General features: G+C 44.3%; 1 protein-coding gene across 1 annotated transcript in view; it reads right to left on the reverse strand.

Moving 5' to 3' along the window:
* LOC137228654 (solute carrier family 23 member 1-like) overlaps nt 1-23,771 on the reverse strand; it is a 45,068-nt gene extending 21,297 nt beyond the window's left edge. The window contains exons 1-4 of the mRNA XM_067745566.1: nt 23,650-23,771; nt 17,791-17,931; nt 14,600-14,757; nt 3,510-3,669 (exon numbers count right to left, since the gene is read on the reverse strand). Of these exons, the coding sequence (XP_067601667.1) occupies nt 3,510-3,669; nt 14,600-14,757; nt 17,791-17,931; nt 23,650-23,691 (501 nt within the window). The 5' untranslated portion in view covers nt 23,692-23,771. The remainder of the gene's footprint in view (nt 1-3,509; nt 3,670-14,599; nt 14,758-17,790; nt 17,932-23,649) is intronic.
* Nucleotides 23,772-25,665: the final 1,894 nt, after the last annotated feature.

The following is a 25,665-nucleotide window of genomic DNA, read 5'->3' on the forward strand; positions in this document are numbered from 1 at the left end:
TAGAGCCCATGAGCCACAACTACTGAGCCCACATGCCAAACTACTGAAGCCCATGCACCTAGAGCCTGTGCTCCACAACAAGAGAAGTCCCGGCAATGAGAAGCCTGCGCACCACAACGAAGGGTAGCCCCTGCTCACCGCAACCAGAGAAAGCCTGCCTGTAGCAACGAAGACCCAATGCAGCCTTAAATAAATAAATAAATTGATTTTTTTAAAAAAAGCACTGCTTGGAGTCTTGCTAAAGGTGCTGCTCACCCACCTGAGAAAGACTGAGACTGAAAGAGTGTAACATTGCAACAGAAGGACCTTGATGGAGGAAGGAAGGCAAGTCTAAGTCCAGCCAAAGGACCAAGCTGTGTGTGATGTGACTGACAGTACACACATAAACCCCCCGAGTCATCCCTTTAGAATTCTATAGGTTCTCGGGCTGTGGCCAATGGACTAGCAGTTTGGTCTGGCAAGTGCATCATAGAGGCTCTACTGAAATTTCACCTTTTATGGGAAAGGACTTTATAGTCAAATCTCAAATACTAGTGGTTCACATAGATGCCCCTATGTCTTAAAAAGAGGAGGGAAGTAAGATTTTGAATGTAGTCAGTAGGGCCCACAAGATGACACCTCGGGCCACAAGCCATGCATATGCGGGCTCACAAACTACATAATCTCCATCTCTCTCTGAAGTCACCTGCGTTGCCCAGGATGATCCAGATTGCCAACAGCGCTGGGCACAGGTGCCTCTGGTGGGAGAATATGAGGATAAATGGCCCATCACAGAACTGACAGGCTGCCTATACTGGACAGTCCACAGAGCATGGGAGGTTTTAACATTTTTTTAAACTGGTATGGACAGTGTTTCTGGTTTGAGCTTTGCCTATCCTGCCACTGAAGCCCTGGCACAGGCTACAATAAAGAGACTAGCAACTCAGATTGCCCACCAGCATGAAGATCAACTTATATATCAAACAGCTCAAGGATCACTTTTCACAGCATGAACAAGACAGGAATGGACCAAGAAATACAGTATCAAGTGATCTTTTCATATTTCATGTCACTTTCCAAAGGAGTGAAATTATTGCAAAATTAGAACGTGTGCTTGAAGCAACAAAATGTGGGTGACAAAGGCACGAAGGGCAGGCTTTGCAGGGCAGGATAGTGTAAGATCAAGCTACAAGTGGGGCACTAAACTGAGTCACTAGTGGAGCAGTTTGTAAAGGACAGATTGGGAAATGAGAAGGTAAAGAAACCCTATTTTCCCAGGACTAGGGATTTGGTTGTGTTCCCTAAGATAGGAATAATAAGAATCAATTTAATTTGACTTGTTGGAATTCTGATGGTATTTATGGGCCGGATTGGAAAGTGTGGTGTTTTTCAGGATGCATCCTACCCAGTGGAGAGGCTACAGTGACAATATACTTATTAAATCATTTGAAAGTACGTTGGGGAAGGACACACAAGGAGGGTTTAACAGTGTTACTTTTCCTGCCCGCTATTTAAAGGCTAGCAGAGAAGGACTCAGCACCTCCTCTTCCAACAGGAGCAAGGAAATGGGTTAAGAAAGGCTCACAGTGGGCAGAAAGAAAGATGGCGGCAGGAAGAACTGGAGTTACCAAATTATGGTATTGAATAATGCTACTTTTGCCCGTTGCATTTAAAATGTTGGAAATAAGAAAATGATTTCTTAGCCATATTTCTAGATACGTCTTCAATCTGGAATGAGGGATGCTGGCATCAGAGTTGATTCTACCAAACTGAAACACATCTAATAAAACTAGACCCAGAGTATACTGTGCTGAACTGGATGGACAATGAGGAATGAACACTGTGAAAGTAGCCAAAGCTACTGTGATGCTGGCATATTTAGGACACGGTCTGTTGTTTGAACTTTAAAATGGGTCATGGACTAATTCATAGGTCATTTACATGATACTCAATGAAAGTCATGGAAATAATGATAAATAACGAAGTCTATATTGGGATATTGACCTCTAGTCACCAGCTAATGTGGTAAGCATAGGAGCAAAAATGACCCCAGGTGGTCAAATAGACCTACAAGATGAGGACAGACATTTATAGTTAACTCTAAATCATTCAATAACATCATAAAAGAATGATACAAGTTTACCATCATACACTGACCAGAGCAGCTAAAATGAAAAAGAGAAAATGTTGGTGAGAATTTGGAGTAACTGGAACTCACACATGCTGCTGGTGGGAGTGTAAATTGGAACATACACTTTGCAAATGTATTTGCTAGTGTTTACTAAAGTTGAACATATACATAACATACAGTGATGGTGAATTTTATATGTCAACTTGACTGGGCTGAGGGATGCCCAGATAGCTGACAAAACATTTTTTCTGGGTGTGTCTGTGAGGATGTTTCCAGAAGAGGTTAGCATTTGAATTGGTGTGAACTGAAGGAAGCAGACGGCCCTACCCAATGTGGGTGAGTGCCATCCAATCCTTTGAGGGCCTCACATAACCAAAAAGCAGAAGAACTAATTTGCTCTGCTTGAGCTGAGTCATCCACCTTCTCCTGCCCCCAGACATCAGCACTCCTGGTTCTCAGGTATTTGGAATCAGTTTAGGACTTACACCATTGTCCTCCGCCCCAGCCCTCACCCCCACTGGAGTGTTTTGTCAATTCTACTCCTCCTCATTGGTCAAATCTGGGTAAGAATAGGAATCTTGTTACCATGTTTCCTCTGTCTTCCCTCTTTCTTTATCTTTCATATACAGCAGATGTGACCCTTATTGCAGCCATGAGGCTGTGAGGATGCTGAACATGGACTGGGTGGGGTGCAGGATGGACCCTGGCTGGGCTAAGTCTTCCTAGCTTAACTCCTAAGGATATCTAGGGAACAAACTCTGCTCTAGATCCATAGCCCTGAGTTCAGGAATGTCCTTGGTCCAGTTCTAGTGAGTTAGTGCTGAAGACATTAAGTGAAAGCTGGATTCATGCCTGAGCAAACTACCTTGTATTGGAAACCCAGTACCATACGGTGCTTGTGTAACTGTCCCTGCTCCAGAGGAGGTGGTCCTTAGCCTCACTCCAGGCCTACATATTTAAGGTCAAGCTGGGAGGAAGCTGGTTGGGCTTCCTAGAAATCTCAAGTGACCTTCACTCTCTCATACAGTACCCCACCCATGGGCCGTCCTTGACCCCTCACGTAGGAGGTCAGGTGAGGATGCTGGGGTCTGGATGCTAGCAGGTCTACTGTCCCTGAGGGTATGGCTATGCTCTCTGCCAAGAATCCTGTGTGCTGGCTTCCTTATCTATTGTTTAGATAAGCCAACCTGGAGCATGGCCAAACTTCAGAGCCTGCTTCAAGGCCACTAGTTTCTTTCCCTGGATGATAAAACTGAATTAAGCAAGGGCCAAGTATCTTACAGCCTGGAATCTTGCTCAGCAATGAGTTGAACAATAAATGTTGAACAAATGAATCAACTCAGGAGCCCCTGTTGAGGACCACTCCATTCCTCTCACCCCATCCCCCTCACCCCAATACCTCTCGGATCCTCTTCTGCCATTCCTCAGTGAATTCAGGGGAGCTGGTGTTCACCAGGCTGGCATTGAGCGTCCACATGGGGCACTTCCAGGTAGGAAGGGACAGCATGGCCAGGGAGGGTGCCAGAAAAGCAAATGTTCCTCCCTGGAGAATGGGCAGCCTGGAGGAGGGGAAAGGAGAGAGTTACCAATCAGCCCTTTAAGCGCTGGTCTGTCACTGGTCCCAGTGGAGGCCTTTTAATCCCAAGTCCTACCTTGGTTTCAAGGCAACACATGACCCCTGCAGTTCTCAGTTTACAGGGAACTCCTGCCAAGCTCCAAGTCAGACCCATGAACCCGGCCAGACTTTGGACGGGTAGGAGAGGTGGAGAGGGAAAGCAAGCAGACCTAACCCCAGTCCTGGAGATACAAGCCCAGGAGCAGGCAGTCAGGTGCTGGGAAACGATTTGGGGGTAGCACAGAGCTCAGGGAACATGTTGAGTGGGTGCCATTGTCTTCCTCAGTCCCAGAGAATCTTCCCCAGACCCCAGGATCAAAGCACAGCTCACACATGTGGAGTTCCACCCACTGACAAGAGATGCACAGCCTAGAGTCTGGGTGGCCAGATTCCTTTGCCCCTTCAGAAATGAACAGCAATCCCAGACCTTCAGGCTCCTTTTTATCACCTGGACTGAATAGGCTTGAGGTCAATTATCAGGGCGTATCCCCCACCCACGTCTTTCTCCCTCCTCGTTGGTGTCTCACTCTGGCCTCTGTGAGAACTTCTAGCAGAACTTCTAGCCCATCTGACTTGTCTCCCTTCAAGGTGAATGTAGCCTGATAAGTCAACCTCCAATAACCCTCTCTTACTAGAAGGTCAGAAGCTATCAAGGCTCACCTAGTCTCTTTGCCCTGCATATTAGAATTTGGGGTGGGGGGTGGAACAAAGGGACGTTGGCCTCGTGCTTGCATTTGTCACTATAGCACACCCCGTTTAGGTACTTTTTCTTAATAATACTAGAAGGCTATTTTTGAACTCAGGATTCCATGAAGACAGCTTAAAGGGTTATTTCTGAGAAAGACTGAACACATTTTACTTAGTGAAAATATAAAGTTTTGCTGCCTGAGTGGGCTGAAAGTAGGAATCAGCAATGCCTGGGTATCACCCTCAGATGAGTTAGTGGGCTTGTCAAGAGGGTGCAGCCAGGCATGGGGAGGGCTTAAAGCTCCAGGTGATTCTGATGTCAACCAGGGCTGAGAACAAGTAATCTAGATTCATAAATCTAGACCCATAAGGTTCCAAAACAGATTGGAATATATGGCACACACAGGGCAGGAACATATGGGTGGTGGAATGGGTATGTGTGAATAATGTTTTTAATTAAAAAATTATGGGGGGGAGATAAATCAGGAGTTTGGAATTAACATGTACACACTAATATACATAAAATAGGTAAACAACAAGGACCTACTGTATAGCACTAGCACAGGGAACTATACTCAATATCTTATAATAACCTATAATGGAAAAGAATCTGAAAAAGTATATATGTATATATCTACACATACATATATATATATATATATATATATTTGTATAACCGAATCACTTTGCTGTACACTTGAAACTAACACAACATTGTAAATTAACTATACTTCAATTAAAATGCATAGAAATTATGAAGCTAAGTATCTTGACAGAGAAGGGAAACATGCTATACTTATATCACTGCAAAATCCTTTTGAGCTTTTAAAATGAACATAGAAATCTTTGCATATCATATGTACAGAGTATATAATACAAGAATTGTGTTTTAATTTTTTGCTGTAATTCCATATGCACATTTCATTCATTCAACAAATATTTATTGAGGACCTGCTCTGTGAGAGGCACTGGTCGCCAGGTATTGGGGATACCATGGTGACTGAGACAAAACACCACTTATATTCTAGTTACACATTTCTCTGTTAGCTCTTGTACTAACAAACTAATCATTTATAGTAACTGACTCTCAGGGGTTCTTTAAACACCTTATGACTCTGCTTAAACTTATGACTCTGCTTAAACTTAAACTTATGACTCTGCTTAAACCTTATGACTCTCCACCATTACTATGCCACCATTGCCGCAGCCATTTCAGTATTACTGGGTTCCATGAGGTCAGGGATGATTATTTTTCTTTTCCATCTCTCCGGCACTGAGCCTAGTGCTGCAAAAACCTACGAACGTTGGGTTTTCTCATTTTATTTTATTTTATTTTTTTAGTTTAACAGGTATATAACGAAACCCTAACAAATGTTAATTTGCATTTCATTAAGTCATAATAGATGTGCACTCAGTTGTGTGATTTTATATGTTTTTCCTTGTCTATAAACTGTCTACTCGTTACACAGAACTTAGATACTGTCAAAATATATTTATAACAATTTTTATGATGGTGAGCTTTATGTTTGTTGAAAAAAATGTTTTTTGTTATTATATGCAGGAATTCACCCCCAACTTAGAACTTCTTTAAGGGAGCACTTCAAAATTTTCAAGTAGCTCAGCATTTTTCTAACTCTGTTCATGTTCCTTTCAAGATTATTATATGTAGTTGGGATAATGTGATATATGGACTTTCTACCTTTTTGTTTTGTTTTGTTTTGTTTGGTCATGCCTCGCAGCTTGCAGGATCTTAGTCCCCCGACCAGGGATTGAACCCCGGGCCACAGCAGTGAAAGCACTGAGTCCCAACCACTGGACTGCCAGGGAATTCCCTCTATGTTTTTGTAATTGCTAAGAATACCTTTTATGTTCAAGAGCAAGATGAATTTTTTCCATTTATTTACTAGAGAGTACTCTTTTTTTTTTTTTGCGGTACGCGGGTCTCTCACTGTTGTGGCCTCTCCCGTTGTGGAGCACAGGCTCTGGACGCGCAGGCTCAGCGGCCATGGCTCACGGGCCCAGCCGCTCCGTGGCATGTGGGATCTTCCCGGACGGGGCACGATCCCGTGTCCCCTGCACTGGCAGGCGGACTCTCAACCACTGCGCCACCAGGGAAGCCCTGGAGAGTACTCTTATGTGCTACCTTTAGATTCACACAATGTATCCATAAATTCTTCCCTCATTATTCTGTACTCAGACCTTCCAATCCCATTTTCCATCCATTCCTCTCCCCCTCCCCACCTCATTTTGTTAGCATTCCCATTTCTTTCCCATAACTTCTCATTGGTACCTTTTTAAGAGAGGGAGAGAGATCTACATGTATTTCTTGCATTTCTGCTAGTTTTTCTATTACGCACTTTCCTGGTACATGTTTAAGACGTGTGCATTCAGTATCACTACAAGGCTTTACTGCTTCATGTATCTTTTACCTTTCATGGTGACCTTAATGTGTATCTCAGTGCTGCTTTAATTTCACAATTACTTTCATCTGCTAGCATGATGGTAATTCCTATTTTTAAAATTTTCCCATGAGTATGATTCACTATTATTATACATACGCCTTCTGACTTAAATGTCTCTCTTGTAAACCATAGATTGTTGATTTTTAAAACTCAACGTTTTAGAAATAGAAGAGCCATTTGAAGCGTATTCAGCCTGGCCTTGTCATTTTATAGATAGGGGATTTGGAGCCCAAGGTCTTAGAGTTAACCAGCATGAGTGCTTGGGTTTCCTTACTTATCACCATTGCCCTGTAACACCAGTTAAGAGCATGGTGTAGACCAAAGGCAAGTTTGAATCAGGCTCTACCTTATCAGTTGTGTGACCTAGGTGTGTTGCCCAGCTTCTGCAAGCCTCAGTGTCCTCTTTGACAAAATAAAGATAATACTACTCTCCCAAGGAGTAGCTGTGAAGATAAACTATATGTAAGTGATTAGCACAATGCCTGGGAAAGAGAAGAGCTCAATAAATAGAGTAATTTTCATTTTTATTCCCTCTGCAATGTGTGGCTACTTCTAGAAAAGGTAGTGTACACCAAAACATTTTCTTAATGTTTCCTCAAATAACAGATGTTATAGTATGGACTTTTTTTTTTTAAGCTCTTGTCTGGCATTCCCATTTCTTGCAGGTTGGTTCTCCAAGATTTGTTTCCTAAGACCTTCCCTATCCATCTTCCTCTTCCCTTCACCCTTTACCATCTCATCTGTATACTCAAGTCTGAAGAAGAAAACTCCCCACCATTTTCTTTTAAAACAACAACTTGCATGTAAAATGTCAAAATCTGCAGTCTCAGGAATGTCTCCTAGAAGTTTGATAGGATTGATATTTTAGGTTGTCAAAGCCACAGAAATGTGTCGTGGGGGTACTATCAACATCTAAGTTTATAAAGTATTTTAAAACTACATAGCATTTTCATATAATTATCCCAAGAGTACTTCAGGGTGGGTAGGACAATACTGCACTGTCTCTGTATGAGGAAAATGATGCTGGGGGCAGGTGCCAGTGGCAGGGCTAAGCTGGGAAGTGCAGAGCCCTGATCAGAAAGTCTGAGTCACTGGGCCAAATTGCAAAAGTGTGTTTGTTATAAGAACTGATAAGAGGGCATGTGGAAAGACAAACTTCTTCAACAGTTTATGCTAATGATTGTGTGGGGAATTTTTCTCATCTCTTAGTAGTTCCATTTGGGCCCATAAAACAGAAACAGCTAACCTTTTGGAAGTATTGGGAAGTTAAGCTTCAACCCTTCTCTCTGAGCTCTCATGTACACTTCATAAGATGATATACATGATGGTTGTTAAAGACGTTAAGGCAGACTTCATTCAAGGGGGGCTACTACGATGGGGTTTTGTAATAGGGGAGAGAGATCAGGCTCAACTCCCAATGTGACAAGGAAAACTTGGAATTTATAGCCAAGGAGCAGGGTGGGGTTCAGTGGATGGGAAGTTACTAAGAGGAAGCATCAGGGGTAAGAACAGGATTCTTGCTGAAAACAGGCCAAGGTGAACAGACATCACCTGTGGATAGTGAAAAATGAGAAAACCAATCAGAGAGTGAGGGTGGGGATTCTGGCTACAGTGACTGAGCAAGATTCTTGCTAAAATTGGATGATGCAGAGACCAACATGGAAGCTCAAAAGTCAAGTCTAGTTGAACAGTTGTCTATTGGATTTAGCAATAGGATGATCATAGTTGATCTTGTATGTTAGACACTATAAATAAATAGATCTCTCCCAGTTAAATAATAAATAGACTCAGCACAACTTGGGCCTGTACAAAATTCTGCAGCAGAAGGGGGAATGTCACATAAGGCTTTGGAGTTCTTAAAACCACATTGGACACTAGAAGGCAAGGGAACAATTCTTTCAAAGTTCTGGAAAAAAAATTATTTCCAACCTAAAATTTTATACCCAGCCAAGCTATCGATCAAGTATGAGAATAGAATCAAGACATTTTCACATATGCAGAGTCTTACAAAATTTACCTCCCATGTGTTCTCTCGGGAAACTACTGAATATTCGTGTTCCACCAAAAAAAGAGGAAGACATGGGAACAAGAGATCTAGACTTGAAAACTGACATGAAGGGAATTCCCAGAATAAGGGTAAAGAGGCATCTCAGGATGACATATCTAATGTATACCAGGCACAGACAGCGACTGCTCCAGACTTCAGCAAGTCAGAGAGCCCCAGGAGGTAGTACATCAAGAAGATGAAGTTGATAGGCTACCTGATGTGATGAAATTATTAAGAAGAGATTTAGACAACAGGCAGGGAGTTTATCATTGAGTTAAAAACAAACAGATAGAAACTAAAGAATATTTAAAAAAAGAAAGATATTAATTTCAGGGAAAACAAAAAGTTGGGCAGGAAAGGAATCACTTTGTGATTCAGCTCTGAATAGCATCCCAGTCATTATAACGTGTACATTCAATATTGACCTATGCTGGGAGGGTATGAGAATAGGATGATGGAAAATATGCTTGTATGTGGTGGGAGTGAGGGGCTGTGAAAGAAAATGAAATCATAGTCATCCATATTGGCACTTCAGTCAATAGTGCCTAAAACAGAAGTGCATTAATTAGAGACGGTGGAAAATAACTAAATAATCAGCTTGGAGGGATGAGAGTGCTTGTTTCTGCCTAGAAGAAAGGGGGGAAGGGGGAGATCTCTGGTTGGTAGGGGAAGGCTGTTTGTCTGCCTTCTCTAAACCCATCACTACCCACTGCCTTGAGTGTACCTTTGACACCCACCCTCATTGTTCCAGTCCTCCCTTCTGATCTGCCCCAAAGACAAGCACAACTCTCCTTTTTTTCTTTTTTTAATGGCTTTAATGCTGACCTCCACAGAGAAACACATTGGGGAAAACAGAGATAAAAGCAGGTGAAGTGACAAAGAATCTAGGAAGTTGTCTCAAGGCCGTAGCCTTGAGCCTTACCTATCAAGCCCCCTTCCAAGATGGTAATGGGCAGCCTACTGGACTTTTGCTCTCAGGCAAAGATTCAAAGGGTGTGGCTCACAAAACATATCCTGATACTTTTCTAAAAAAAATTTTTAAATGGTTTTCATTTCTCCCAGTTATAAAGAAACACATGGACTCTGAAGAAAAATTAATGGTAAATAAAAATATAAAGAGTAAATCACCCTAATTCTACAACCCAGAAATAATCATCAACATTTTGTTCTCATCTTTTTTTAATCTTTAACTAGATAAACTTTATCAGCACACATATAATATATACCTTTCCTATACAATGTATACCAGCCAGAAATAACCTTTAACACTTCTTCAAGTCTCTTCTCTGTCTTTAACTAGATGAATGATTATCAGTACACATAAGATGCATATCTCTCATAATTATGAATTATGTTGGTCACTATTATGATAGTGAAAAGCTCAAAACAACTTAAATGTCCTTTAATAGGAAATGGTTAAACTAGAATATGTTATGTACTCTAGAATATGGAATACTAAGTGATATTTTTCTAAAAGTGCTATTGTGGAAATGTGTTTATTGAAATGGAATGATATTTATAATGTATTGTGTATGTTTAAAAAGGAGGGGAAGGAGTTTTTTTAACCACATTTAAATTTTTTTCAATAATTTACAAAGGGAGGGAGGGTGCAAAATTGTGTTTATGGTAATACCCTTTTCTTGGTGTGAAAAATAAATTTTACGTACCAGGCACTGAGCTAAGCACTTTACATACATTATCTAATTTAATTATCATGGCTTTGGTAAATTTTTTTTTAATTTCCTCTTCACAGAAATACGAGGGACTGCCCTGGTGGCACAGTGGTTAAGAATCTGCCTGCCAATGCAGGGGGCACAGGTTTGATCCCTGGTCGGGGAAGATCCCACATGCCGCAGAGCAACTAAGCCCATGCGCCACAACTGCTGAAGCTCACGTGCCCTAGAGCCCGCGTGCTGCAACTACTGAAGCCTGTGCCCCTACAGCCCGTGCTCCACAACAAGAGAAGCCACCGCAATGAGAAGGCGCAACAAAGAGCAGCCCTTGCTCGTCGCAACTAGAGAAAGCCTATGCGTAGCAAAAAAACCCAACACAGCCTAAAATAAATAAATAAATTGTTTTTAAATGAAGAGCAGAGAAAATATTTGAAAAAAAACAAAAAAAAAACCACATGAGGACTCCAAGATAACATTAATGCAAAAATTGTCAGGGGTAGAAAGGAGAGGGAGAATTAAGTCTCCCCTAGGTAAGGCAATACAGCTTGGGCACCCAGGAACCTGGAGAGGATGAGCCCCCAGAAGGGGTTTGGGGTTGGGACATGTAGAGCATGAGGGGCTTCTGGGGAAGAGGTCAACCGTTGGGGACAGAGACATCTGGAGCTTGAGCTGCTGGAATCCAACCTCACCTGTGTCATCATTTTGATGTTCCCTTTTGGAGTCAATCCAATGATTTGGCAAAGGGTGGTGTCACAGGGATTTTCTTTGAAATAGTTCAGAATGGGGAGCAGAGCCTCAGGAATGTCGAATGGGATTGATGAATTCTTGAACTTAAAAGGGTCGCTCTGCTGTGAGAAACCCTGGGTACCTTCAGAGCCCCAGCTCCTTCACTATTGGACAAAGATCACTTAGTGTTCATCTTTTTACTGAGCTTCCTACCCCAAGCACGTAAGAACCTGCTACCCTGTAGGAAAGCACGTCCCGCACCTTCCGTGTAGTTAACTACCCAACCTAAACCCAGAGGAAGAAGCAGCACCAGGCCCCTCTTTGGGACACATCATCCCCTCTCCCTCCTCTGATGTGACTGATTACCAGGTCACTCTTCTACTTGCCAACAGCCACCACTGTTTCTGTTCCAGACAGAACTCCGATGGCACATCTGGTGCCTAGTTTTCCATGGGGCAGGGGCAAGATGGCTGCAGACCTCTGGCGATGGGCATGGACTTTCTGCAGAACCAGTAACAGATGCAGAGCTAGGACAGATCAGGGCTTGGCCGCAGGGAGGTCCATGGAAGAAAAGGACAAATGCCAGGCAGGCTGATTCGGGCAAGACTACACAGAAGCCAGATTTGAATGCACGTTGGGCAGAAGTACTTGCTCCACACATGAGACTTTCCCAGGAAAATGAAAAGGGAGATCTATCACTTGAAACCACTCCAGAAAAAGAAATTCCCGGGTAAAAATCATGAGTAATTCCAGAGATGGAGTTAAGACCCAGAATTACACAGTCAATAATAATTTCCTCTAGTGATTGCATTTAAACTTAACGCTTTCTTTTGAAACAGATAATGAAGTACGCCCTTACATGAATTTTGGAACTGAGCGCTTAACTGAGGAAGGCCCTTGAGGGACACACCCAAGACCCCTAAATTCACACCAGGGAGGCAGCCACCCCTCCGCCAAGGATTGCAGATGCCCACCCCACAATGGACACTACGCTCTTTAGCTCTTATTAGGGAAGCTGTTTTTACCTCTCATCATTCCCTTTGACTATTCAAGATGGTTTTAATCATTAAGATCTGAAATCTCATTGCTGCACCAGCATTTTTGTTTGCAGTCTAGAAAAGTACATAATTAAATACTGGTTATCAGATAATCAATAATCAAATCTACTTGATTCACAGGCTATCAGCTAGTTTTATAATCTCTAATGTCGTAGGCAGTTACTGTACTCATTAGCCTCTGAGCAGGAAGTCCATTTCCATGAGTGGAACCAAACTCAAGTGTATTCCTGTCCCCACCTTAGTTTAAGGACATTAGCATGGTTTTATTTCCTAATTTTATTTCCCTCTTTCTTTGTATGTTTAATTAGGCTATAGATTCTTTGAACTCTTAACTCCTGATTTGTTGTGTCTCTCACAGGGTTTACCAGAAGGCTAGGCCCACAGGCACTCTCAGTACTGAGATTCCAGTAGGAATATGGTACTGTATCATCTGTTCTGTCAGCATCACAGGTGTCCACAATATTAGAGATGGAAGGGACTTACAAATATAACATACTTCAACTCCCTCATGTTACAGATGAGAACACTGAGACTTAGAGAGGGTGAATGGCTTGTGCAGGTTCCCACAGCACAGAAGCCAGGACTAGAATTCAGGCCCCCAGTTTCCAAGATCAGTGTTTTTCCATAATTATAGTGAACACCATCTCAGTTTAAGAGGAGGTGCTTCCCCATCCAGAAGAGCCTTGTGTTTGTAACTCTCCATGGGGCAGCCAGGGGGATTGCTCCTGGGTATCCAGGCAGGTGGCTGCAAGGCCTCTCTGATGCTACCACAGCATCTGACACTCCAGGGACTGATTCTGGAAAAGTGGGAGGGGTCCCAGATTTTAGGGGCCTAAGAGACCAGACCAAACCCTATACCTCTTTGAGTCCTTGGTGGGGGATTTAGAAGAAATCTTGGCTCTCAGAGATGGTGACAGAAGGAGGAAGAAAGAGAAGGGAAATAACCTGACAAAGATGCAGGCACTAATCCCCTCTCCTCGACAGAAAATGGGAGAACTTAAGCTTTGGCATATCTCCTGGAAATGACTTGCAAAAGAAGCACTTTGGAAAGTGCCTTTGATTTGGTTTAGGCCAGAAGACCACACAAGGAATGAATATTCTCTGGATGCTGTCTACAGACAGCCTATCCTGGAAATAATTGGCTGCCTTGCATCAGCCTTCGCCTGTGTGGTTTGATTCAGAAAATTGATAAAGAATAAATAAATGATAAAGAGTAAATCCTAAGAGTTCTCATCACAAGAAAAATTTTTTTTTCTGTTTCTTTAATTTTGTATCTATATGAGATGATGGATGTTCACTTAATTTATTGTGCTAATCATTTCTTGATGTATGTAAGTCAAATCATTATGCCATACACTTATACAATGCTGTCTGTCAATTACATCTCAATGAAACTGGAAGGGAAAAAAAGAATAAATGGACATTAATTTTTCCTGTCAAGTCATTTTCTCTTAAGACAGGTCGGGCAGAAGCACGTCGTAGGGAATGTTTTACACTTTCCTCTGCAACTCCAGGGCTGAGCACAGACCTGGCACAGATTAGGTCAAAGCAGATTTACCAGTGAAGGGCCCCTCACTTGCACCACTCCTTCTGAAGTCCAGGGAGGAGGCCCCGCAATGTGTTCACTAGCCATATGCCTTGTAATTTGCAAAAGAAAAGGTTTCAGGCATAATTGTCTGTAGCTATTTGTGTTACTTTAATCAAGAATCCTGGCTAATGTACACAGTAAGTGCTGGAGCTAGGACTTGAACCCAGGCTCTTAGTTCTGGTCCTGTGCTCCCTCTATCATGCCACTCATGTAACTCATCTCAGGCTACAAGCCAAGCAAACCTTGCTGCTACCCTGGCAGGTAAAAGTCAGAATCCAGGGCTTCCCTGGTGGTGCAGTGGTTAAGAATCCACCTGCCAATGCAGGGGACACGGGTTCGAGCCCTGGTCTGGGAAGATCTCCCATGCCGCAGAGCAACTAAGCCCGTGGGCCACAACTACTGAGCCTGTGCTCTAGAGCCCATGAGCCACAACTACTGAGCCCACAAGCCTAGAGCCCATTCTCCACAACAAGAGAAGCCACCGCAATGAGAAGCCTGTGCACAGCAACAAAGAGTAGCCCCCACTTACCACAACTAGAGAAAGCCCACAGCAGCAATGAAGACCCAATGCAGCCAAACATAAATAAAATTTTTTAAAAAAAGTCAAAATCCATGGGGAGGAGTTTTACCTACCTGACTCCTAAAACTACTTGCAGGAGAGTGCAAATGCCAGAGACGAAGAAAATGGTGCTGATGAGGTAGCTCTGGGTCAGGGGGTCATGCTGCAAACACAGGTCCTTGGCCAGGATGAGTGGAATTGCCACAAGTCCCCCCAGGGCTGTGAGGAAGTGCTGTGGGCAGAGCAGAGAGAAGAGATGGGCTTGGAGATGCTGTAGTTGCCTACTCTACCTTCATTCCTATTCCTACTGCCAGAGGCAAGAGTTCCATCTCTGGTCTCAGAGGAGCCTGGCCTTGAGCGACAGGCAGCGAGATCCAGGCAAGCAGTGGGAAGGAACCAGGAAGCCCTGGCAGCAAGAAGCAGGGACCCAGCCAGCAGGTCTGGGGTTCAAGGGCAGGACCCTACTGCCAAGAACTGATGTTCTAGGTAAGAAATCAAGGCAGGGACACAGCACAGGAGGATATAACATGAACCAAGGAGGGGACCTTAAGAACAAGAACAAGGCAAGAGGCTCATTATTAAAATAAGGCACAAGGTGAGGGCAAGACCATTGACCAGGATGGCCTGAGCACATTCTCCAAGATAGATCATATGTTAGGTCACAAAACAGCCTTAGCAAATTTAAGAAGATTGAAACCATACCAAGAATCTTTTCTGTCTGCAATGGTATGAAACTAGAAATCAATAACAGGAGGAAAACTGGACACAAATTTGTGGAACTTAAGCATCACACTTCTGAACAATCAATGGGTCAAAGAAGAAATCAAAAGGGAAATCAAAAAATATCTTAAGACAGGCTTCCCTGGTGGCGCAGTGGTCGAGAGTCCGCCTGCCGATGCAGGGGACAGGAGTTTGTGCCCCGGTCCGGGAAGATCCCACATGCCGCGGAGCGGCTGGGCCCGTGAGCCATGGCCGCTGAGCCTGCACGTCCAGAGCCTGTGCTCCGCAATGGGAGAGGCCACAACAGTGAGAGGCCTGCGCACCACAAAAATATATATATATGTATATCTTAAGACAACTGAAAATGGAAACAAAACATACCAAAACTACTGGGATGCAGCAAAAGCAGTTCTAAGAGGAAAGTTTATAGCAATAAATGCCTACATTAAGAAAAAAGAAAGATCTCAAATAAACAACCTAACTTTATTCCTCAAGGAAGTAGAAAAGGAAGAACAACCTCCAAAGTTAGAAGAAGAAAGGAAAAAACAATGATCAAAGCAGAAATAAATGAAATGAAAAACAACAGAAAAAAATCAGCAAAACTAGAGCTGGTTTTTTAAGATAAGCAAACCCTTAGCTAAACTCAGAAAAAAGGGGAGAAGACTCAAATAAAATTAGAAATGATACAAAAGAAATACAAAGTACCATAAACACTAGTGTGAACAATTACACACCAACAAATTGGATAACCTAGAAGAAATGGATAAATTACTAGAAACACACAACTTACCAAGACTGAATCATGAAGAAATAGAAAACCTGTACAGACCAATAAGTAGTGAGGAGACTGAAACAGTAATCAAAACTTTCCAATGAAGAAAAGCCCAGGAACAGATCGTTTCACCGGTGAATTCTATCAAACGTCTAAAGAAGAATTAGTACCAAGCCTTCCCAAACTATTCCAAAAACTGAAGAGGAGGAAACACTCCCAAACTCATTTTACAAGGCCAGCATAAACCCTGATACCAAAGCCAGATAAGGACACTACAAGAAAAGAAAACTACATGTCAATATCCTTCATGGATATAGATGTAAAAATTCTCAACAAAAATACTAGCAAACTGAATTCAACAGCACATTAAAAGGGTCATACACCATAATCAAGCGGGATTTTACCCCTGGATGCAAGAATGGTCAATATACACAAGTCAAAAAATATGATACACCACATTAATAAAATTAAAGACAAAAATCATATGATCATCTCAATAAATGCAGAAAGAGTATTTGACAAAATTCAACATCCTTTCATGATAAAAATATCTACATTATCCATTTTATTGGCTCATAATAATATTTTTAAAAATAGTATGACATTTGCTCTTATTTTGTAGAAAAGCACAGAGAAGTTAACAAAAAAGTGTATCCCATCCCTGGTACCCCACATTGAACTGTTTGTAAAATTAAAAGAAACACATCTATAAGATTAGAAGATTCAAGCTACAAAAGTTACAAAATAAATAGCGAAAGTTGAAAGCCACCCTTCCTTTCCTAGCTTCTCTTCCCAAGGCTAAATACCTCTATTAGTTTCTTGTGAATTCTTCAAAACATGCAAAATTACTACATATACTTATTTCTATTGTTCTCTCTTTCGTTCGTTAGTTTTTAACACAAAACAAGATCACATTATACACAGTTATTTACTTGGCTTTTTTCACTTAATATATATTGGTGATCATTTTTTAACTGCAAGGTAGATACATCTTTCTCTTTCTAACAGCTACATAAAAAAATTACTTGTTAGGATGTGCCACAGTTCTCTAAGATGGATATTCTGGGGGTGTTTCTAGGGTTTCGTTTGTTCGTTTGTTGTGATTTTACGATTACCAAAAGAAGAACATCTTTGTACTTACCTTAATGAGTCTTGCCAGCATATCTATAGAGAAATCCTTCTTTTTTTTTTTTTTTTAATTTGGCCGTGCCACACGGTTTGCAGGATCTTAGTTCCCCAACCAGGGACTGAACCCCGCCCTCAGCAGTGAAAGCGCAGAGTCCTAACCACTGGACCACTGGGGTATTCCCTACAGAGAAATTCTTATGCATTAGGGACTGGGTTAAACAATATATATATTTTACATGTTCACAGAAAAGTTGCACCAAATAACATTCCAACAAGTGTTTGAGAGTGCTTGTTTCCCAATATTCCCCAAGCATTGGTTATCAAACTCTTTAGTTGTTGCCAAACAAATTATAATTGGTATCTTGAAAAAAAACCCCAACACCACAATGGCCCAGTTGGTGTCCTTTATGTGACCTATTAGCTCAGCATGGGGGAGAATCCTCCCTTAAGGCCACGCCCCACCCCCAAACTCCTTGAGAGAAAGAGAGACTGGAGGAGCCTTGAGCCCCCTGGAGGTCAACAACATAGAAGGCAAGAATATCAACAACATGGAAGCCAAGAATATCAGCAATTTGACCTGAGTGTGTGTTCATGTGCCTTTTGAGGCAGAGCTTCTTCGAACCCAGTGCTTATGGGTGGCATTACCTGCACTCCCAAGAAGATACAGAGATACCATGGTGGGATATCCAGGATGCTATAAGCCAGGTTACTGCTGAGACCCCTAGGCTGGCCATCCTTCTTCCTGCCTTGGCCACCTTCATGGGAGTTGAATACACCATCACCCTTCTGCTGAGAACAAGAGAAGAACACATTTGAGCATTTCAAGAGGAATCAAGTGGACTTTTGATGCCGAAACCTCGGCCTCTGTCCACTGGTACTGAATCAAATCTCAGAGACAGAGTTTGGGGTGAATTAGAAAAGAGTAACTTTATTATTTTGCTAGGCAAAGGGGGACACAGTGGTCTCCTGCCCTAAAAAACTGTGTGTCCCAACCTGGGAGGATCTGGTGAGGAGTTTTATAGCAACGGTTCCAAGGTGGATTTGCTGATAAGATTAGGGTGTGTGCAGGGCCTGCACTCCTTTAATCTGATCTCAGGTAATCTGATGAGTTTCTGTGGTTCTTTTAATCTGGCCTCAGGTGGTCTTCTTGAAGGAGGTTGTTCTTCTCTGGTTCCTTTAAGCTGGAATGAAGAATGCTGACATCTTCCATTTATTGGGGGTTTTAGTTCTATAAAGAGCTCAGAAGATACAGTTATGTGTATCCCTTGAGGCTGAACCAGGACCCTGGAACCAGGAGCCTGTCCCAAGGCTGCACTATGGTTTCTTGGCTGCTCCTCCCTTGTCTCTGCAACCCCTCCCTTCCCTGATTAGCAACTGTTTGAATCTGTCCTTTGGGACTCAGGGAAGGTCATGGAAGCTGGAGTCTGTTCCCTACGAACAAGGAACTGGGAACACGGAAAGGCTTCCGTGCCCAGGAGCCCCCTAGGGTCCTGCTCAGTTTCACTTTCTGATTTCAACCAGACAGATGCACAGCTTTCCAGAGGCAAGAGCGATGGGACAGAGATAACTGCTGGCCTGCTTGGGATTTCTAGGTCAAAAGACCAGTGATTTTCTATACTATACATCTGCAGCAAGACCTCCACATGCAGTCTGGGGCCAATCAAGAGAGGTGGGTGCCTTGCCTGAAGCCCTGGCAGAGAAGAAACTTTGTGGAGAAGGGAATGGGGGTCAACTCCATGGTCAGGAAATGGGCAGGTAAATGGGGATTCTGGCCCAGAACGGTGTAGCTGCCCTTGCATACGCTCCTACAGGCCAGCCTTGCGCCAAAGCCCTCATCACAGCATGTTGATTATAATGGATGGACTGTTTCCTTATCCATCTCTTCTGCTGGGGTGTGAGTTCCTAGAATGCATTCACTGTGCCTTATTCTTTTTGTCCCAGCTTCTAGAATAGTCTGTGTGCTCAGTCTGAACAGTCTGAGTGTATGGATGAATGAATAGATATAACACAAATGTAAATAAGTGCAGGGCATACAGAATGCTCTAGGGTCAATAGCCAAGTTATATTCCTACCAGTTTAACCCCCAATTAACTTTGAATCGTAGACCTTCTCCTCCAACTTATTGGCTATATAGTTTACCAAACTTGGGCAAATTACTAATATTTTTAAGCCTCATTTTTCTGATCTATACAACAGAAATGTCAATAACATCTACTTCATAGTTGAGCCAGTCCTCCTCCTCCATGGGGTAGAGCACTGGCAAATCTGATCCTAATTCCTTCCCAGTACTCGGGGCCCACATCACTGGCGATGGAGAAAATGGCCCAGCACACTGAGCCTCCAGGCAGCCGGGGGAGCCCAGGGCCGTGGTTAGGCTTGCTGACCGTGGGTGGACTGAGCCAGCCACAGCACAGCTCCGCAGTCGCATTGCTCCTGGGCCTCAGAACAGCGTTTGCTCATTAACCTTCTAGCATTTAGTTTCTGAAACTTAAATGTAAGGATTTTGTCTCTACTCATCTATTTAGCAATGCCTGGGAACAAGCATCCCAAAACTGTTCCAGGAAGCATTCCCTGACTTCACTCCACCCCGGCCTCAGACCAGACGAGGCCTTCCCTCCTCAGAGGCATGTTTACTACAGCCCAGAACACACCTCACTACCATGTGTCTTCTCGTCCTAAAGGCCATAAAGTCCCAAAACTACTCCATCTCTAGCACAGAGTTAGTGCTCACAGCATTCTCTGTTGAGCTATAAAATAAATGAACCCACGTATAATGACCATAAAGAACTTTTCTCACGGATTTTAAAAAATAAATACTTAACTGGTTAGAATTCTTTGGAAACAACACGCTGATCTTATTTAGACTCCTGAAAAGGAGGAGGCACTGATGCTACTTGGTACTTGGGTCGCACAAGAAGGACAGCTGGCTCTGCCTAAGGAGGTCAACGCCAAGCCAAAGATGGCCGGGAGGCTGCGGGAGGGAAGTCTGGAGCACTTATCGCGAGGTTTTAGTGAAGGCGTGGCACAGTCAGTGAGCACAACAGCAAGAGCGGGAGAACAGGCTGAGGAAAAAAGAGGAGGGGCAGAAGGAAAGAGCGGCTGGCTGATTGGCTGGTTGGTTGACTGATGCTGGGTAGGCTACACAGAACAGCAGAGCGCGCAGTTTGCAGTGGGGGAGACGTGGTCTGTCATTCCCCTGCTTGGCAGCCATGGGCGCTTCACTTTCCCTCTCCCAGCCTCGGTGTCCCCTTCTAACTCTTGGAGGGTTGCAAAAATACTCGAAGTCTGTGTGGCTGCCTGTTACGTGCGCCGGTGATTGAGCTCACCGGGCTGGGGCAGGTACAGCTGCCAGCAAACTCACCTCATACCTTCTCCCTGGACCCCTCGGAATTCTCAGAAAGGTGATGGGGAGGGAAACACTGACTGAGGGAAATGTTAGTTTGGGGTCTTTTTTTTTTTTTTTTTTTCCTATTAAGAGTCAATGACTCAAAGAGTGTTCTCAGCCTGATGACCTCTGAATGTTCTAAGTTCTGTCTAGATATCAACTTGGACCATCTGAAGGTTATGGAAACCACTTCTGTAATCGTTTTAAAACAGTTTTCTGGGAAATTGACCTTGTATGAGGTCCCACATGAAAAAAAAAAAACTAGAACTGAGAGTGGGGAAAAACTTGTCTTCGTTGAGAACGGCTGGTTCTTCGCTTCTGATAAAAGTGTGAGACTTCTGTGAAACCCGTCAGTCATGGCTGGTAGAAAGCATAGGGCCTGATCAAAATACATCTTTTGTTGTAAACTACCTTACATCACTTATGCAAAGCACTGGGACAAAAAATAAAATAAGAAGGTACACAGTGTACCTGAGATTCCTGTGTGTCAGAGATGAGTCACTAGCATATTAAAGACACACATAGAAACAAGTGACATCCCAGAGGTATTTTAGAGCAGGGGCTTCTCAGATGGAGGTGGAAGAAGTCCCATCTCAGGGCATATCCGGATACGGGAAACGCCTTTATCCCAGGAGAATCCCTGGGCGGGAAAATTCTGTGAGCCTTGGAGCAGCTGAAGATCGCCTACAAATACCTTTGTGAAGGAAGAATGAACTCTTAACGAAGCTTCCCTGCCAGTGAGCACTGGTGTGAGAAGGGGGGCCACAAAGTCTCCTGGTTGGAATTGTCTGTCAACTCAACACACGAGCTGTAATTTCGCCAAAAGCCTTGCTCCAAAGAGGCACTGTGCTGAGGCTTGGCATTTTATAGTGCTTCACAGTTTGCAAAGACCTTCCAATGCATCCTCTCGTTTGATTCTCACAACCCAGTTTAAGGATGAGGAGACTGAGGCTTGTCCGAGGTCCCCTTGTAAATGGGAGAATGGAACCCTCCTCTTTCGGTGTCGAGGGCAGCTGCTGGCAGGTGCTTCCCTGTGAGTACAGGGACAGCTTGCCAGCTCTCAGGAGCAGACCAGCAGAGCAGCAGGAGACTCTGCTGCAGAGGGAGCAGCAGTGGGAAGGAGGGTGCCTGAGGGGGAAGTGAATCCCTTGGCCCTCTGACTCCATCCATTCCCCATACAGCCTCCCACTCCCTGATGTGCCCCTCTAGCTTTGCTTCCTAACACTTCCATTCAGCTGACTCTAGCCAATGGGATTGACCATATCCCTCCAAACGTGGCCTCAATTATCCTGCCTCAGTGCCTTTGCTCACCCTGTGCTCCCTACCTGATCCCCACGACCCTGCTTCCCCTAAACCCACCTTCAAAGAGCTCAATGCCTCCTTTTCCTGTACCTCTTCTGCTTCCCCCACCCGATATGATTGTCCTCCTTGTACTCCCAACACATCTTGTCACTCTGTTATGTAATTCACCATCTTCTCCCTTGTATCAGAAATATTTTTTTATACCCCACTTTCCCCTAGCTAGGCCGTAAGCTTTCAAGGTGGGGAAGCTGTCTTCCGCATGTTTATATCCCTAGAAGATTCTAGCAAAGCAATATGCACTTGAAAACCAAAAACATCTCAGAAAATGGCCTCTTAATCTGGGTGCTGAAACTGAGGCTTTGAAGAAAATGACAAGACAGGCCACTGAAAAAAAATCAGATGTGTCCAGACTCTTCCACTCCCCACTGGCCTCAGGTGACCAATGAGGTAGAAAACATCACAGCCTTCAGAAAATGGAGTCTTCAACTTATTTCCCAAGATTTTTTTTTTTTTTTTGGCTTCCATAAGGTAGTGGCAGAAGTGTTTTTTCTTTTTTTTTTTTTAAAAAAAAAGGCCCAAAATGGAGTCACTTATGCTAAGCCCCATGTTGGCAAACCAAGACTTAATATCTCACCTAACTGCAGTTTCAGTCTCTCCCAGGAATGTAACCTTTAACCAGTCAGTCGAATTATCTGGTCAGCACTAGTGAGCTGATCTGCCTGGTAGACACCTGCTTTCAGGAAAGTGACCTCACCTGAAACAATCCACTCTCTGATAGAATAACTTCCTTGCCCTGCCTCCTCTGCCTATAAAACTCTTCCATTTTGTACAGCTCCTCAAAGCTCCTTTCTATTTGCTATGATGGGATGCTGCCTGTTTCATGAATCATTGAATAAAGTCAATTAGAGCTTTAAATTTACTCCATTGAATTTTGTTTTTTAACAGAAGGAATTCTGAGCAGAAGACAGGAGATTTCTCTCAGGTGTCTTCCACAATATTCCAGAAGAGATGGTCAGGGTCTCTTTACCAGAAGGCTGACCAGCAGTGGGCAGGGTCTGACAGCCTGGCTCCAGGCGATAGTTCTGAGGGCCCAGCCTAGGTTCGTGGGTGGCACCTGTCCCACAGACACTATGGCTGCGCCTGGTTGGGGGAGGCTCTTTCTGGCTACGGTGGGCAGAGGGTCCCCACTCAGTCGCCCCTGTTGTTTTTAGGTGGCCAAAATAGGTTGGAGAGAATGGTGGGACCAGGGCTCAAGGACGAGCTACAGAGGCCTCCAGATAGGTTACTGTCACTTTACTTCTCTGGGCCTCAGTTTCCTCATCTGTAAAATGGGAACAGAGGTGCATGCTTCATTGGCTTGAAGGTAGAAAACAAAGTATATAAAGTGCCTGGGGCATACTGGTTATTCAGTAAATGTTAGTTCTCTCTCTCTCTCTCTCTCTCTCTCTCTGCTTCCCTCTCTTTGTCTTGCTTCAGAAAGGGCTTCTGATCAAAGAAATCATAATGCCGAGAAACCTACAAAACAATCATTTAGACTCAACAGAGTAAAGCAAAGAGGACTTTTCAGCTCTCCCTTCTTCCTTTGTAATTCATTCACAGAGTTTGGCACCCAGGGAGGAATCTTTGCCTCTGTGAGGGTGAGGTTGGGAGGACAGCTCTAATAATCCAAAGTCTTACCTAGAACACGAGTCAATGTCCTTAGCACTAAAAATGAACCCGCATTAGGACTTCATGCTGGGACCCCCTCCAGGCATCTTTCCTCCTTTCTGCTACTCCACCCCACCCCTTATGTTTCCCTCTCTTCTACCAGCGCTCACCAAGGGCTCGGGGTGCTCACAGCTGGTGATGGCAGAGTTCATGGCCGCTTAGGGTCTTCTCCTGTTGGCTTCCTCTCAGAACAAAAAAGAAGCCGCTCCAGGAGAGGAAGATTAACTTCTCACCGCCAGCCAAAATAATCAGAGAAAGAGGAGGATCTGGGCCAGCTCCGGGGAGGGTGGGGCCTCCAAGCCCCACCTGCTGGTCTGCAACAGACTCCCCCTCCAGCCCTCTCGGGTCACACTGCAGGGGACCAAGGTGCCTTCAGTGGCAGGGAATGTTTCACAATTTGATAAGTATGGGTAATTGCAGGAGAAGTTAATGATCCCTCTTGCTACCAAGGAAACAAATCAGGGTGCAGCCTCTTGGGATGTGGCAGGAGAGCACTTTCCGGAAGCCAGGTTTCCAGGGGCAGGAAATGAGGGGGATGAGGGTGAGGCTCTGGGCTGAACACAGAGGCTTTTCTGTGTTCTAAAGCTGATTTCTAGCGACCGGCTGAGCCGGAATGAAAGCATTGCAAAAGTAGCGCAAGTAGCCTGGCCCCTGAGATGTACTAATGCAGTCATTAGAGACGGAAAGGTGTTGCTGCTGACCTGGGAGAGGCCACTAAGGCTCATGGCGGGAGCAAAGGCCTCAGGTGAGAGACGGAGGGAAAAAATGCTTCTAATCCTTGGGTGCTTGTCTCCCTAATACCCAGAAACTTCTAATAACCCCCCTTTCAGAGAGACAAGTCCAGGAAGGTATAGTCTTGCTCTTATTCTACACACGGCACTAAAACGCTCCTCCAAAACTCTCAATAAACCCCACTCTATGAAGTCCAGTGCAAGCAAATACCTGCTATTCATAATGATGGAATGTTCTGGAATGGGTAGCACTGGGTCTCAAGTTTCGGGAAACACACAGTGGGACACACGTAGACGTTGATGGGAGTCGGTCCAAGAGGAAGCCCTGAAAAATACAACAATGAGAAGTCTGACAAGGGAGGGGACAGAGCTGACTTAGGCTGTAACAGAAAAACCAAGGTTAGAAGAAGAGAGTCAAAGGTCAGTAATTACTGAAAACTTTGCACTGCACTACACCTTTTTTTTTTTTTTTTTCGGTACGCGGGCCTCTCACTGTTGTGGCCTCTCCCGTTGCGGAGCACAGGCTCCGGACGCGCAGGCTCAGCCGCTCCGCGGCATGTGGTATCTTCCCGGACCGGGGCACGAACCCGTGTCCCCTGCATCGGCAGGCGGACCCTCAACCACTGCGCCACCAGGGAAGCCCCCCCCTTTTTTTTTTTTTTAATCTTAATGTGCACAAAAAAATAGCATTCACATCCTTATTTTACAGGATTAAAAATCCTGTAAATTCAGGGTTTTTTAAGATTAAGAAATTTGGGTGTCGATGGGTTAAGCTATTTGCGCAAGAGTCATAGCAAATACAGGAGCCGAGATTCAAACCCAGACAGTCTTGTTCCACAGCCCACGGGGCTCAAGGAGATGCCCAACAGAAACAGGCAAGCGCCCTGGGTCTGAAGATGCACAAGGTGGGGCTCGGAGGAGATGGTCCAGGGAGTGTGGCCGGAGGGGCTTCCCCATGCTACCTGGAAAGGAAACACAGATCCTCTACAAAAGGCACCAGGGGCTCCAAGTTCACCTGAGAAAGGACGGTGAGGCTGCTCGGCTCCAGGCGGCATGGGTCCTGCAGCTGTCGGGGTCCCCTGGGCACACTAAGTGTTCAGTTCCCAGGGCGGGTGAGGCAGGAGGTAAGGAGAGAGACCAGGTGCCAACATTCAATGGACAGTGAAGACCACGAGCTTCGGCTGTTGCTCCAGGAAGGCCAGGCTGGGGGGTGCGGGGGTCCGAGGGGGGGCTGCCTGCACTACCCCCAGCCCCCCTACCCTCACAGACCTGTGGGCACAGGCAAAGTTGAGGTCACGCTGGACATCTCTTTTCCCTGTCACCTTCTGGGACGGCACAGAAGTGGGGGGCTTCTCAGCCTCTGCCCTCCCCACACTTAAGGTCCTTCCTCACTCC

This window comes from Pseudorca crassidens, chromosome 8 (genome assembly GCF_039906515.1).
Source record: "Pseudorca crassidens isolate mPseCra1 chromosome 8, mPseCra1.hap1, whole genome shotgun sequence".
Classification (NCBI taxonomy): domain Eukaryota; kingdom Metazoa; phylum Chordata; class Mammalia; order Artiodactyla; family Delphinidae; genus Pseudorca; species Pseudorca crassidens.